At 42.0% G+C, this 15804-nt stretch overlaps 2 protein-coding genes across 5 annotated transcripts; both read left to right on the forward strand.

Moving 5' to 3' along the window:
• Nucleotides 1-3595: 3595 nt before the first annotated feature.
• On the forward strand, nt 3596-12425 carry LOC105050453 (uncharacterized). Of its 4 annotated transcripts, none has more exons than XM_029266206.2 (10): nt 3596-3823; nt 3942-4056; nt 5305-5486; nt 5653-5798; nt 7624-7715; nt 9252-9592; nt 9935-10004; nt 10545-10607; nt 10909-11098; nt 11823-12177. In XM_029266206.2, exons 1-9 carry the CDS (start codon nt 3690-3692, stop codon nt 11092-11094), a joined length of 1329 nt encoding a protein of 442 aa, XP_029122039.1. In that variant the 5' UTR covers nt 3596-3689; the 3' UTR covers nt 11095-11098; nt 11823-12177. The 4 variants fall into 4 exon arrangements, with proteins under 4 accessions (XP_029122039.1, XP_010928781.1, XP_010928782.1 ...); XM_010930479.4 differs by having other exon boundaries at nt 11837-12176; XM_010930480.3 differs by lacking the exon at nt 11823-12177 and adding an exon at nt 12195-12425 and having other exon boundaries at nt 3597-3823.
• A 128-nt stretch (nt 12426-12553) lies between these two features.
• LOC105050454 (pollen receptor-like kinase 5) lies at nt 12554-15601 on the forward strand. The gene is made up of 3 exons (XM_010930481.3): nt 12554-13220; nt 13632-14240; nt 14754-15601. The coding sequence occupies exons 1-3, from the start codon at nt 12554-12556 to the stop codon at nt 15422-15424; spliced, it is 1947 nt and encodes a 648-aa protein (XP_010928783.1). The 3' UTR covers nt 15425-15601.
• The last annotated feature ends 203 nt before the right edge of the window (nt 15602-15804 follow it).

The raw sequence follows: 15804 nt of genomic DNA on the forward strand, positions 1-15804 counted from the left end.
CGACTATCGGTCGGGGGCCTGCTAGGTTCGGCGGGCTCCCGACCTTTCCTCCGCTTTTCTTTCGGGCCTCTGGGCTCGGCCAAGCGTCGGTCAGACGCTCCTTCGTCCGTGCGCATATACTTGTATGCGCGCTCCAGTAGCTCGGCATATGTCCGGGGGAGGGTCTTGTCCAGAGAATAGGTGAATCGGGACGCCCTCAGGCCCCGCTTCATGGCTGAGACAGCCATGTCTTCGTTGAGGTCCCGGACCTCAAGCGTGGCCGCGTTGAATCGCGCCACGAAGTGTCGGAGCGTCTCATTTTTCCCTTGCTTGAGGGAGAAAAGGCTGTCCGACGTTCGCGGCGGCTTTCGGCTGGTGCTGAAATGGGCCACGAACGAGTGCTCGAGCTGCCCGAAGGAGTGGATACTTTCCGACCGGAGGCCGGAGTACCAGGCCCTGACAGCCTTGCAGAGCGTAGCGGGGAAGCCGATGCAAAAAAGAGCGTCGGTTGCCCCTTGAATCGTCATGAGAGCTTTATAGCCCTCGAGGTGGTCGACTGGGTCGGTGGAGCCGTCGTATGGCTCCACGTGCGGCATTTTGAACCGACTGGGAATCGGCTCATCGAGGATCAGTCGGGAGAGAGGTTGGGCGGTCTGGAAGTCGACGTCGTTCGAAGACTTCTGGCCGTCCATCTGCAACTGGGCGAGTCGACGGTCGATCTCCTCGAACCGGCGCTCGTAGTCGTCCGCTCGTCGGTGCTGGGAGACCCCAGGAGTGGAGTCTCCAGAAGATTCTGAGAGAGAGGCCGACGGCGTGCGCGGTCGTTTCTCCTTCCTTGCCCGTTCCAACGGGGAAGGAGAGGGCCGCTGGGACCGTCGGTCGTCGCGCCATGGTCGTCCCTCCTCTTCTCCGTGGGAGCGCTGTTGGGGGCGCTCACATGGAGGCGACGGGGATCGGCGCGGTCGTCGGCGGCTGCTCCTGGAGGGCATCGGACGGGCCGTCGGTTGCTGTTGGAGACTCTTGACTGCGTCCGTCAGTACGGTCATCTGCCGTACGATGGCCGCAATCTGCGCCTCCGTGGTCACTGCAGGGCGCGGAGAGCTGGGCTCCGCCGCCGGCGGTGGCGGGGAGGCCTCTTCCCGACGGGAAGAGCGCCTTGCCGATCCGGTGATTCTCGATCGTTGAGCTCTTGTCTTTGTCATGCTGTCCCCTACCTGGCGCGCCAATCTGTTGCGGCCAATCGCCTCGTCGCCCGATCACCGGGGAACGCGCACCTGCAAAAACGAGAAGTCCGCACTGACCGGAGGCGGCTCCGGCGGGGACCCTCCGACGGTCAAGTCAGAGAGGTGACTGGGCAACAGTGAAATGAAGACAGAGAGCTCGATCGAGAGAGAGAGGGGGAGAGAGGAGCGAGCCTGTGGTTTCGAAGTCGAGAAGTGGGAGCGATGGAGCGGATCCTTTGCACTGTTGCCTTCCCCGGTTTATATAGTGGAGCACGGTATGGCCCCGTCATTAATGGCGCAGACAAGTGAGGAACTGTCAACTCACTGTGGACTGTCAGAGTCGCCGTGAAAGTGTCATGTCGCCGTGTGGCCGTCAAATCACCAGGGTTGACAATGCCCTCGGCGGGACAATGCCCCTAGATAGCCGTGCTGCATGTCGCTGTCAGAGCTGACAAGGTCTGGCGGCTGTACGGTGATTGGAGGAGCCGACCGACCCAAAGTCGGTGGCCAGCTGAGTGGCGTCGGGCCCCTCCGTTGGTCGGCGAGTCTTTCGTGAGTCGGCCATCAGACCTCTGGGTTCAGTCGGTCGGGAAAGGTGCGTCCGACATATCCTCAGTCGGTCGTGAGCCGATAATTAGCCGGTGATGGCATCCGCCAGTCGGTCGCTCCGACAGCCAATCGGTTGGTCCGGCCGTCGGTCGGTCGGTCGGGTCGTCAGTCGGTTGGGCCGCCAGTCGGTCGATCGGGCCATCAGTCGGTCGGTCTTTTCGGCAGTCGGTCGGTCAGTCGATGGGTATTCCCCAACAAAAATTATGTTTATTTTATAGTAAAATGGATCCATGTTGCACTCATCCATATTATGCATATATGCAATCCATCATATATATCAGTAAGAAGCATATTTATGAAACATGCAGGGATAGTGGCAAATTAAGTAGAAATCAGATCAATCAATATTTGTATCTATCTCATAATTATAAATTTCATATCAATATCCTTCCTGCTCAGATCGAGTCAGATGAAATTGGATGGATAAGCAAGATTGGATCAAGTTGGATTGATCAGATAAAAAATTCATAATATAAATATTATAAAATAATTATAATTTTTAATGAAAGGATTTAGACTGAAGTTGTATTAGATCAGATTTAGAGCGTGGCACATCATTAATCATATTCAATTTAAATTTATTTTAAATATTTTATTTAAAAGATATGTCCATATTAAATTTTAATCAGGTCGGATCAAATATTCAATGGGCAATCAAAATTATTGTTGGGGTAAGTCAATCGACCCCCAACTTAAGTCAACTAACCCCCGACATCCGACTCAACAAATATCGACCGACTGAACATACAATTCCGATCATGCATCAGCAGACACTGACTCGTGGTCGGCAAATTGATTGATACTTGGCTACTACCAACCAACAGCAGAATAATCTCCGACTTGAGACCGTCGGCATATCAGAACTACTAGCCGATGGTCATTCGGATGTTCTATCGACATCCCAAGATAATCGACAATATAGTCGACCAATCTGCTCAACGTGCTGTAACCATTATAAACGATTATCGATTACGTTTCACGATAATTACTGAAAATTAACAATCTACTAACTCCACAATTATGGTTCGATAATTTAACATCATAAAAAGCGGGATCATGTGCTCGACGATTACGTTGAATTCATCTATAAAAAGAGAATAAGGGAACAGTACTCATAAGATACTTCCGATCAGAATTCTGCTACACTGGATACTTAAATCTACTACTATTTACCGATTCTCACTTTAACTTAGACATCGGAGAGTTCTTGTCGGACACAACTCTAATTTGTGAGGACGCTGTTTTGTAAATGCTCATCACCGATGACAGATGATAGAAAATTGACTGCAACAATTATCATCTATAAAGCATATGAAAAATGCATGTTCCATTGGGCTTTGACTCTTTTGATTGTTTTTATTTTTTTATTTTTTTTTCCCTTAATCTTGTTGTCAACGGCTAGGCTTGACGGGAACAGAAAGAACGGATAAATCCTGCCCGCTGGATTGAAATATTCCTAGACAGCCACGTCGTACGCCACAACATTCGCGGTTATTTAGACCGGGTTCGGTTGGAAATTTGGAATATAAGCTTGATTAATGGTTGGACCTTTTTATATTTTTAAAGAAATTATATAAAAATTATCAAAAATGTGTAATGTCATTTTAGCAGGAGTGGACACTTTTCCTGGGATTATTTTTTTTTTTTTGGTACAATCCATGGGATAGTTTTGGATCCGTTTGCTGTACAATGGATCGGAGTCGAATCTTTTAGATCTCCAATCCGACAACTATAGCCAATCGAACGGTTTCTTGTCGATCCGACTCAAATCTAAGAACTTCAGTCCAAACTCCAAACCCGGTCAGCACCAAAACTGGTCCATCTTCCGGAAATCCGGAAACCGCTGCGCTTTCTGGCGCGCTGAGAGAAGAGAGGTGGATGCTTGCAAACGGCGTCGCCAAGATCCCGGCGGCGAGGAAGGTGGTGAATCGAGGCTCCCTGATGGAGAACGGTAAGGTCTACATCCATTACAACCACACCGACCCCTGCCGTCACTCCAGATGGACCGCGAGGTATCTTTTAATCCCTAATCCCGTCTCCTTTGCCCCTCAACTCTTTATTACGATAATTTTAGAGTCTAGTATCGATCTTTCTCAAGATTCGAAGGTTTCTCTATCTGTTTATGTGCAGAGAGAGCTATCAGTATATGTACAGAAGGCCGTGGCAGAAGGTGGTGGACTTCTACTCAGATTTGGTGAGCTGCGGCAAGGGGGCTTCTTCACTTTCGAGTTTGTTTGTTGATGAGGTTGAGATTTTCTTTTACTGATTCTTTTCACTAGGATAATTTGGCTTTTACTCTATTGCTTCTTGGCTTGTTCTCCCGGTTAGCTGTTACACACAAAAAGAAGAAGAAGAAGAAGAAGAAGAAGAAGAAGAAGAAGAAGAAGAAAACTGTTGTTGTTAAAGTTGAAAACACTTGCTGTCGGTAATTATGAGCCGGGTAGAGGTTGCAGGTCCTCTTTCTTAGTAATAATGTAGGCAATGCTAGAAAAAATTAAACTTACTGGTGTAGAACAATGGCTTTCTTGGAATAATGGGTCTCTAGAAGTAATGGTTGAACACCTCTGTTAACTCCTTTTCTGCAATCTACTTTTTGTTTCAACATGTATCGTGCTTCGAGTTGATTATTCCCGTAGTTTAGCATGGAGTCAAGGGCTTCCTCCAACCCCCACTGGGATGATAATTGAAGTTTGTAATGCAGCTTTAATCTATTCAAGTATTAATGTCCGATGTTAGGGTTACAAATGAGGGTCAACTTAATGTGATTCATTGATGCCTCTCAGGAGACCTAGAACTGACGTGAAAAGATATAGACTTGATTGAATTTCGGACTGGGATTCATCCAATTAGAACGGTTTGAAATTTGGAGCAGGCACGACTCATATTCATCTTATTGTTGAATATATAATGACAGAATTTTGAGAATTTATATGTTTAGTATAATACATGTTGGCAAGAAAAAAATTATAGAAGTTCTTAACTTTTAAAGTCAAGATATTGCAACTTATCTTCTTGGTCAGCTCTAATTTCTAGATAAATCTGACCTATGTTTCGTTGAGCTACTGATATGAGGGGCTTTCATTAGCCCGTGTCCATATCTGCCAATTATTCCATTTGGAGATTCATCATCAATAGATGAAACTAAGTTATATATTATTTGTGAATTCATGTGATAGAAGTACATTTACATGTTCATTTTCCACGTTAAAAATAGATGAAACAATCTTATATCACTTCTTCTATCTCGATATACTTAAAACCTGCCCTGCCTTTTTCTGGTGCTTCTGAATGGAAGTTAGAGCTTCATCCTAATGTCGCTGTTGCCCTTCGTTGCATAGCAAAACACCGCATTGAGTTTCCAGGGGAACTTGTTGAGATTAGGGTTTCTTAATTGCACTAAACTTTAATTTCTTCTGTATTATTGCCACATCCAGTTTATCATTCCTATCGTTTTTTGTGATCTTAGTATTGATTTTGAGGCCTTTCTCCACAGAAACTTGTGTCACAGGATATTACTGAAAATTTTCATAGTTGTGAGGAAACATGTATAGCAAATATACCCACTAAAGATAAGACAGGAAGATGGGAAAGAGTAACATTTAAGATTGTTTTATCATACCATGGTGGTTCCTTTGATGGGTGGCAGAAGCAGCCTGGTCTGAATACCGTTCAAGGGTAAGCTATAGGCATTGAGTTATGCTGTTGTATTGACGCTTTACTGCCAAAAAGTTTATGTTTTGGCTCGGTAGATTACCATGCACATTTGGGGTGCCAGTTGCACATGTTATCTCAGCTTAGACAGGACTTCAATTCTTTTTCCTTTTTACTTGTGGTTTTACAGACTAGTGGAAAAGTCTCTTGGAAGATTTGTTGATGAAAGGAAAGCTAAGAAACTCAAAGACAGATCTCTGCCACTGGAAGGCTGTGCTGTTGTTGCTGGGCGCACTGATAAAGGGGTGACTGCTCTTCAGCAAGTTTGTTCATTTTGTATGTTAAAGAATCTATTTTGTCATTCTGTTATGTCTTCACATTTCCTTCATTATCATCTTCCATTAATTTGAGGTATAAAAATTATAATGGTTTTTCTCCTGTTTGTCAAAGATTACTATTTCTTGCTTTCTTGGTCTATTGGAACTCCTTTGTTTAGGAAAAAAGTAATGAACAAAGCAAGAAAGGGTCGCAGGAGGAGAAATGATTGGACAAACACAATTTTTCAATCAGTCAATGACTTTAAATTTCTAATCTAGAAAAATTATTCCAACAAAGAAACTTTTACTGTCTGGGTTGATAAGTATGCTAGGTCACCCATCACCCTCTTTTATGGGGTGCAACCATGGGGTCATGTCCCAGTATTCATGTCATTATTCTGTTGGGAGTCTCAAGCATTGGTGTTCCAATTTCAAGGCTTTTAAGCAGTCTGTTATTATAATCTGAAGTTGTTTCCCACTTTGTGCCTGGTGAATTTCCTTGAATTTTGTCACTGGTTCAGGGGGAAGAAAAAGCAATCACTGTAGAGTTTGTAGGCTATACAGAGGAAAATATCTTCGATATATTTTTCCATCGAGAACCGGCTTCAAAAATTTGTATCCAGTTCAAAGTTTTTGAGAGTTTATAAATAGTCATCTGTTGCATATAATCATTCAAAACATTAGACCAGTGAGTTCTTCTGCACAAACATTTAATGATATTGCAGAAAGATGACTTATACGCTCCATATGGTGAATTATCTCATGGTAGCATTATCTAACTCATAAGATGAGAATTGTTAGCACGTGTATTTGTACAATTATTATATTTATGGGATCATTGTACTGGCATCTATTGATTAATCCATTCATTTGCCAGTACATGTGCAGAAAAAGCCATATGGTTAAATTTGACATTCCTTCAACAATATGATTTTATGCAGTTGTTTAAAATGAGAGGCACACCATCCTGAAAGTGCAATGGTCTGGTATCAAGACCCTCAGAAATGCCATTTCTTGAGGCCATCAAGAATGGTGTTTTGTGATGCATCTATCAATCTTTTCTTATCCTTTCATTTTTCAATCTAGATAATATTTAGTTGGAAATTTTCAAATCATGCATGGAGCTAATGTTCCAATTTGCATCCATTGCCAACAAGCCTGATTGTTTCTATTTTGTTGAGCAATAAGAATGATATTACACAAAGGTGAACATTTGCAAAAATTTACCTCTTATTCTTTCTTGTTTTGGTGGTGCTAAGATGAAGCCCACATTTTACTCCATGCCATTTATTCTTCACATGTTGCATATTCCTTTTGCAGGGTTGAAGGTTCCTTGTAATCTCCTCATCCTTGATATTTGGCAATTGCTATCGTCTTTTTTGTTTTACTTCTGCATCTCTGCTCTCTTCAATTTTATAAATGCTTTTAGACTAGTAACAAAAGGCCATGCATTGTTATCAAAACTTTTTTAATACTAGGTACCCAATTTATACAAAAAGAGATTACCAAATGTCCTTTGGTTTGAGGCTATGGAGTATAGAACACCTTTTGTAGTAGCTGCAGTTTCTGGTGCACTTGTATGGAAAAAGAGACTTTCCTACGGGCTTCATGAAAGCAGAAAAATACTTCATCTTCGTCATCTTCTGACTCCTTTTTCGATGCAACTATTTTTGCTCGGTTTCATCTTTTATATCAGAATCACTGATATTTATGTACTTGATCATGTACTGTTATTGCAGAAAGATAGAGTGTTCTCACACAAAGTTAGTTATTTGTGGCCTTGTTTTTGAGCTCATCTGTCTTTAGATGTTATTTCCCTCACGGTTTCCCTTGGTGATTGCTAGATACTTGGAGGAAGGATGTCAAATGTGGAGATATAAAAGATGCCATCAATGAAGCAGCTCCAGGAAAGCTCAGAGCTTTGACTGTTGCTCAGGTAAGCTCCTACTTACATTTATTTCATCAGCAGAATTTTGTTAGAACTTGATTAGATTGATTAGTAAATCACTTTATCTTTTTGAATTGTCTTTGTTTACATAATTCAATTGAACCTTTTTGGTTCAGGCAACTCTATTCTCATTGTTGTACGGTACATGCTCCAAATGCAATTTGGAGAAATGCTATATCAGTGGATGCAAATGAGAATTCTGGAAATATTAGGAACTTTGAGGTGTGAGGTGGCTTATAAAACCAAATATTGAATTTTAAGGTTTTTCCAAAAACTTACGAGTCCTCTGTTGGTGGTGGTCCTGGATATGGTCTCTTGTACAGGCTCCTGAAGCAAAAACAAGAATCATTGTGAAGTTGTCCATACGATGATTTGTTTATAATCTGTTTATCTGGTAGCTTTGCCATCAGTTTTAGGTATTGTTGGAGAAGTTCGATGGTCATAGCCACCTAACTCCAGTGTGGAACATGGTAATAATGGAGATAGATGGAAGGGAAACTGAAGCTTTTCCCCAATGTAGTTTGGCTGGTGATCTGAAAGGAAAGCTGTAACAAGGTTTGTTATTAAAGTTAGGGAGTTGGTTTGTATCAGTGGTCACCTCCGTGGCAGAATTAGGGGATTTGACCTTTTCTATTATGTCTTATTTCTTCCTGCTCAATTTGTTACTTGTCTATTCATTTTTTATAAAATACTTCATTAGCAATGAAATAATAAAGGAGGCCTATGTGTCATCGTGAGTTATAAAGATGTGCAGATAGTCAAAAATTAGAAACAACAAATCTCAAGTATTTGTTGCTTGATCGATTGATATCTTGTTCAGAACTGGATTTTTCCCTCTTAAAGTTATTTGTAGACCACCCATGACCCATGCTTGGTGCCTGAACCTGCCTGCATGTTTTTCTATCTGGCTTCCAGCTGCCTCACCCCATATTTTCTTGCTTTTTGACAAGCTTTCTGTCAAGTTGCATGCTATGCCACAGATAGTTGTACCACGACCAGATCCTTGGCTTAAGCTTGATTAGTTATACAAATATCTTGAAATTGATTCCCTTTGTATTAGAGGAGCATCAAAACATCACATTGTTGTCGGCTACCCTGTGAGTTGTGATGAAATGTTGGATTTGTCTCAAGTGAGCCTTGGGAAGATTTCTGCAATGTTGACAAAGATTTGAACAGGTCGAAGAACTGCTTATAGTTAAAGTTGTTTTTTTTTTCTTTTTTAAGTTAGAAAGGTGGATTAGATAATTACTAGTCACTTCTAGAAAATATTTTGCTTCACAACTTTTGTAAGCATCGATCATCCTATACAGTTCTATGACTTCTGTCTTTATTCCAGTTGAAAATTCTTGTAGCTGATGCTTGTCGCAACTTTCTTAACATGAGGTACTTTAGACCTAATTGAATGGTAAAAGTATCCAACTTAAATCATTTATCCTAATTGTTCTTCTACCTGCTCAATCTGTCACTTATGACTTTGACTATCATACTTTCTTGATGGACCTTATAAAAAGGCATATACTGCAGGTTTCTCGTGTGTTTCATCCGAATTTTGCTGCCAACTGGAGGCGCTACTTTTATATTTTTCCCCTTGATGATGGAGAAGGCCAGATAAATCATAGTGAAATGGGTTGTTCAAATTGTGCTTATGCATTGGATGATGAGCAGATAAACTGGCAGCCCGAAAATGATGAGGAAGAGCAGTCCATGTCTTTGTTGGATGAGAATGAAGATGACAATATGTACAATACTGTGGCGAAGCCAAGAAACTTCAGTGTAGACAAGGTGAACAAACTTCTACAGCAGCTGGAAGGGAGGTCATTATCCTACAAAATGTTTGCACGTGACACAAAAGCCTCAAGAAGCACGTAAGGACTATAAATCCCTGTATCTCGAGTGTATAATAGTTTGACTATATAGAACACATGATATAAGCTGAATGATTTTCTTGTAATATGAGTATGACTAGGATAAAGTCTAGATGGAGGAAGATGAACTTAAGTACCTCTTTTCATATTATTGAATTAATGTAGTTCTCTATATATTCTAATTATTAAGTTGCTATCGTAGAGATTAAAGCTTGTTAAATTCATGCTGCTCTCATCTTTGTGTGATCATCTACCTGTTGAGTAGATTTGGTGGAAGTGATGCTGGAATAAAAACTGGACAAATGCATTTTGCTCTCTCACTGTTGTTTCTTGTTCTTGCAGTGGACCACCCACGGAATGTTTTATGTTTCATGCTCGAGCTACAGATGCCAAACTGCCCAATGATGACAAGGTTCAAGCACCATACGCCATCTGCTTGTACATTTTCTGAATAGATAATTTTGTTACTCGAAACTTCTGTATGTTCATCATTGTAGTGCAATATAATGGCTAAACTCTTGTTTTTTGGCCTTCACACTATTATAAATTTGAGGTAGACAAAATATAGGCATTTTGGTCATCAGATTCTCTAATTTGTTTGAAATGTCGGTTAAGTTCAACTACTTCCTTGTGGCTTTAGTTTAAGCTTCAATCTGTTGGATTTTGGACTCATAGATTGCATCTAAAATAATCTATATGCATGCATGCACACATTTTGTGTATTGATTTTCCTTCATAGATGTTTCAATATCTAGGGCTTGCCTGAATTGCTATTTCGGATGCCTTGTGCCCAAAACCAATGCCACCTGCCATGTCTGTCTTGGTTGCATCTGTTAGTGGACAGGTTGAAACATGAAATGGAAATATCATGTGCCATCTGTGAGTGCACTACTTGAAAAATGAAACTGAATTATCATATACTGGTACTAAAATCATGTTTGGTCTGCTACAGAATTGTGTAGGTGGACTGAGGGTGATGTGTGTGGAACTGGTGGCGAATCGCTTCCTGCGGAAGGTAATATTTCCTTCATGCCCTGATGGTTTCTGTATTTTAAATTGCTAAGAGAGATGGAAAACATTAAATTGTTCGCAGTAACTGTATCTTGATGTTTTTCACTGGCCACCAACTGATGTGTTGCATTTGATGTTCCTGGAAATAGGATCATTGATATCCCTCTCTTCCATCCATGGTGGATGGATTTATCATGGGATTTTTGAGTGTGTTATTAACAATCCCCATGGATGTGATACCTCACCTCTCCTCTCTTGTGAAGCATTTGTAAGACTCTTACTGGTGGTTCATGGTGTTCCTGCAGATGGTCCGGGTTCTCGTTGCAACTGCCATAAGAGAAGCGGCGGTTGGTGCAGATGATGATGCTCTACTGAAGCTGATGGAAGCCACATGCAGACGTGCCACGGCTCCTCCAGCCCCTCCAGAAGGCCTCTGCCTTGTGGATGTCGGTTATGGGGAATTCAAACAAGAAAAGTGTTTGATTCTGTGATCAGGTAAAAGTGGATCGTTATCATTTGTACTTAAGCTAATACGAGAAATTTAATGAATTTATGCTTTTACATTAACTACGGGTATGGATCAGTACATTCGGAACTTAAAGCTTACGTGGGACAAATCTATGAAATTCCTCTACCATTTTCCAACTGCCTACCAGGCAACTGAACCATTATTTCAACCATGGGCATATAAAGCCAGTACAAATTTTCTGTGCACTGCAGACGGTGTAAAAAAATCCAAGCGTCATCCCATTCCTTCTCTCCAACACATATTTAATATATATAGATTAATATTTTTTTAATTTAAAAATTTTATATAATAAAAATATTTTTATTTCTTTTAAAAAAATTATGTTAACATGTGATATAAAATAATCTAAAATATCATAATATGATTTAAAATATTATAATATAAAAAAATATTTTTATTTAATTATATTTTAATTTATATTTAATATCAATTTTTGAATAATAAAAATATTTTTATTTTTTAAAAAAATTATGATATTTTTTGTATACTATAGTTACAGGATGCTATCATACGGATACATTCTGTATTTATAATATATATATATAATATTATAATTTTTTTAAAAAATAAAAATATTTTTATTATATAAAATTTTAAATAAAAAATTTAATTTATAAATATTAAATATGTATTAAAAAATAATATTTATATGGATCGATCGGATGGAATGAGGTATTTTATATTTAACAGAGAATTTCGCACAGGCATATCTACATCAGCGTTGGTGAGCCCGCTGCCCTTTGTCAGGCCGGTGCAAGCTATGATCGGCTTATTTAATGGTTTTTGTCCTGCCCCAAGGTGACTTTAGGGAGAGAGTGAGAAGAGTTTCGGTGATTGTACAACTAAATGCATCCACTCTTTATTGGATCGAAGATGATAGAAAAGAGCCTTGTCTTTTCTGGCCAGCTGCAGAGTGGGAGGATTTCGTCATTTTGTCGTCTTTCATTACCAATGCAAAAATTTTATATTTTCCATGTACCATGGTCTTATAAAATGCCAGAGTTCTTGTATGGTAACATTGTTTGTTAGCGTCCTGTAATTACGAATGTGTCTTTTATCCAGTTCACTCATGAGGGGCCAGGAAAAGGGTGAGTCCGAGTTTGGGTGCATCGAATGAAGCTTAAAATTGGAGGGGCCGGGCCGGCCTTTCTCTATTGGGACAGCTCAAATCTCGTGTGCATGAGAGACGTCTCAGTGGACTCCGTCAAATATATCGACCCCATTCTCTCTTACTCCGTCACCTTTCTCACCCACCTATTCTTAGGCCACCACGCCTGCTCTTGTCCTCTACCCTCTCTCCCCCTTGCCACCTCCCACTAAAACCATGCATTCAAAACCAATCTCCCTTCTCCTCATCTCCACCACCCATAACACGACCACCGTTGCCGCCGCCGCCGACCCGTCTTCGACAAGCTAGCCCCATGGCCGGACGGGCTTCGCCGTGGCCTCTAGGGCTTCTTATAGTTCTCCTCACCCTCACAGCATCCCCCCAGCTCTCCCTCTCCAAGGATGCGGACGTCCTCCTCAAGTTCAAGGACGCGCTGGCCGGCGGCGACGCTGCGCTCCGTGACTGGGTCAAAGGCACGACGCCATGCAACGGGAAGGTCCGGCTGTGGACCGGCGTCATTTGCGACGGCGGAGGGAACGTCCACGGGCTGCAGCTGCAGAACATGAAGCTCTCGGGCGAGCTGTCGATCGACGCCCTCGTCGACCTGCCGGCCCTCCGCACCCTGAGCTTCACCAACAACGACCTGGAGGGGCCCATCCCGGACATCACGAAGCTGCCGGCGCTCAAGAACATATACCTGTCCAACAACAACTTCTCCGGCGAGATAGACGGCGGCCTGTTTAACAAGTTACGGTCCCTCAAAAATGTGTCCCTGTCGAGCAACCAGTTCACGGGGCCGATCCCGACATCGCTTGTCGGGCTGACGAAGCTCCTGGAGCTGAAGCTGGACGACAATAAGTTCGAGGGGCCCATACCGGATCTCCGGCAGCCGTCGCTAAAACTGGTGAACGTGTCCTACAACACCCTGGAGGGACCGATTCCGGCTGGGCTCAGCTGGATGAACCCGAGCTTGTTTGAAGGTCAGTTTTCTTTAATTTTAACGTTCTTGTCATTCTTTCTTCGGGTTATATAAGTAGCAGAGAATTTATCTCAAAGGAGGAAATCCCGATAACAACAAATTAACGTTAGACGTTATTAATATATAAGAACATATTCTTATATATTCTTCAGGAAAAGTAGACGTATGATGCTTAATTTGGTTCTACGGCCTAGTGCTCAGGGAACCAGAACTCAACCTCGCAATTGAAAAGATTAAAAGGAAAAAAATATATTCTTTCAACAAGTATGCATTTATAATTTAAAAATCCAAATCACAACAAACCCAAGTGCATTTACTATCGACTACGACTGGAATATGTTCGATGAAAAGAACGTACTATTCGATGCCAAAACGAAAATCTTTCGAATCATAACCTGTGTTAACTGTGCAGGCAATAAAAATCTTTGCGGTCCACCACTTGATGTCCCATGCAGAAAACCATCATCGAAGAAGAAGCCCTCCCCCCTTCTTATAGTTGTCATCATAGTGATAGCTATCGGAGTACTACTGGCGATCATTGGCGCGATCATGTTCATGCGCCGCCGCCATCATGAACAGATAGAATCAGGTGTTCTTTCGCCCAGCAAAACGAAGAAGATTGATCCTTCGGAGGCAGACAAGCTGGAACAGATCTCAGTGGAGTCCAGAGGAGCAGGGAATAAGGTCGCAGAAGAAGAACATGGGAAGCTGATGTTTGTGAAGGAGGGGGTGCAGAGTTTCGAGCTACACGATCTGCTCAAGGCTTCCGCCGAGGTGCTGGGTTGTGGGAACTTTGGGTCCTCGTACAAGGCCGTCCTTTTTGACGGTCCGGCGGTGGTCGTCAAGAGGTTCAACAACATGAATGCCGTAGAGAGGGAAGACTTCCAGGAGCACATGAGAAGGCTGGGGAGATTGTCGCACCCCCATCTGTTGCCCCTGATGGCCTACTACTACAGGAAGGAGGAGAAGCTCTTGGTCACTGATTTCATCCCTAAAGGTAGCTTGGCTCATATGCTCCACGGTAAGCTGCACTCATTCTAGTGCCAGTTTAATTAATTAGTTTCCAAACTTTTTTTTTTCTTTTTTTTTTTTTTTGAGCAAATATTTCTAAACTTTTTTAGGGCTGACAATAGTATCACAGATGCATATGTTACTACCTCAAGCATTTATATATACCTTCCTCTTTTGATTGAAAAGCAGGTAAACTTCTATGATATATATATAGCACAAAGGATGCTAGGTTATAATATCATAGATCTTAAAAAAAAAAAGAAATTAAGCATATGAAGAAGTTTATATTACTTTTTTAAGTTTCACCAATCCAGAACCTCTGAAATTTTCAGACACAAAATAATGCTTGCATACCTAGTGAGATCACTGGGTGGGAACTGGGAACTGGCATTATTGTAACAATAAACCATGTGGAGAACTTTGATGTTGCTGTAAAAAAATAATGCCTTCCAGTGTCATGATTGAGAGCTAATTAATGTCATGATAATGTTTTATCCTTGTAACTTTGGAATGTCCTTTTCAGGTAGAAATGGCTCTAACCTTCCACCAGTTGATTGGCCCACACGCTTAAAAATAGTGAAGGGTGTAGCAAGAGGCCTCGCATTCCTCTATGAGGAGCTCCCCATGTTAACAGTACCTCATGGCCATCTTAAGTCCTCCAATGTGCTTCTTGACGACTCCTTTGAGCCCCTCCTCACAGACTATGCCCTGGAACCAGTGATAAACCGGACGCACGCCTCGCAGATCATGGTGGCCTACAAGTCCCCAGAATGCGCAGAACGCGGCAGACCATCCAGAAAAAGCGATGTATGGAGCTTTGGGATATTAATCCTCGAGCTTTTGACGGGGAAGTTTCCAGCCAATTATCTGCGGCAGGGCCGAGCAGGCATGGACTTGGCGAGCTGGGTGAACTCGGTGGTGAGAGAAGAGTGGACTGGTGAAGTGTTCGACAAGGAGATGAGTGGGCCTAAGAATGGTGAGGGAGAGATGCTGAAGTTGTTGCAGATTGGATTGGGTTGCTGCGAGACGGATGTTGATAAGAGGTGGGATCTGAGGATGGCGCTCGAAAAGATCGAAGAGTTGAGAGAAAAGGAAAGTGAGGAGGAGTTCTCTTCGTATGCAAGCGAGGGTGACGCGAATTTCTCAAAGGCTATGACTGATGACGACTTCTCTTTCTCTACAAACCACTCATGAGTTGCTCGGTGGGGAAAGGTTGGAGACCATGTGTTTGAGCATTTACATTTCAGTTTGAAGCTTTGTTAGGTGGATTAGTGGTGGCCTAGTTTTCTTCTCTATAAACTTTTAAGTGTGTAGACTGGTAGATTCGATTCGTAATAATTTGAAGGATGCGCTGTAGGAGTTGTGCTCGAATTCCCATTTTCTCCGCATTTCTCTTTCTGCTTCTGAAGTTTTCTCCAGCGATAGTATGAACTCATGATAAAATTTGCTGTCTGTGAATGTAACTAAATCCGTTTTCATAAATCATTTATCTCGAAATCCAACTGAATGACGAATGGGCTTACTTTCGAACTACCAAAGAAATTTGTAGCACTAGCCATCATTCTAAGCTAGAC

Source organism: Elaeis guineensis, chromosome 8 (assembly GCF_000442705.2).
Source record: "Elaeis guineensis isolate ETL-2024a chromosome 8, EG11, whole genome shotgun sequence".
Classification (NCBI taxonomy): Eukaryota; Viridiplantae; Streptophyta; class Magnoliopsida; order Arecales; family Arecaceae; genus Elaeis; species Elaeis guineensis.

What these genes read in the sequence shown, in the direction of transcription:
- LOC105050453 (XM_029266206.2), top strand. Translation starts at nt 3,690, where the DNA reads ATGCTTGCAAACGGCGTCGCCAAGATCCCGGCGGCGAGGAAGGTGGTG. An exon ending in ACAAAAGCCTCAAGAAGCAC is followed by an intron (nt 9,593 to 9,934) that starts GTAAGGACTATA and finishes TTGTTCTTGCAG; the next exon opens with TGGACCACCCACGGAATGTT. An exon ending in AACTGCCCAATGATGACAAG is followed by an intron (nt 10,005 to 10,544) that starts GTTCAAGCACCA and finishes GGTCTGCTACAG; the next exon opens with AATTGTGTAGGTGGACTGAG.
- LOC105050454 (XM_010930481.3), top strand. Translation starts at nt 12,554, where the DNA reads ATGGCCGGACGGGCTTCGCCGTGGCCTCTAGGGCTTCTTATAGTTCTC. An exon ending in GAACCCGAGCTTGTTTGAAG is followed by an intron (nt 13,221 to 13,631) that starts GTCAGTTTTCTT and finishes TTAACTGTGCAG; the next exon opens with GCAATAAAAATCTTTGCGGT. An exon ending in CTTGGCTCATATGCTCCACG is followed by an intron (nt 14,241 to 14,753) that starts GTAAGCTGCACT and finishes TGTCCTTTTCAG; the next exon opens with GTAGAAATGGCTCTAACCTT.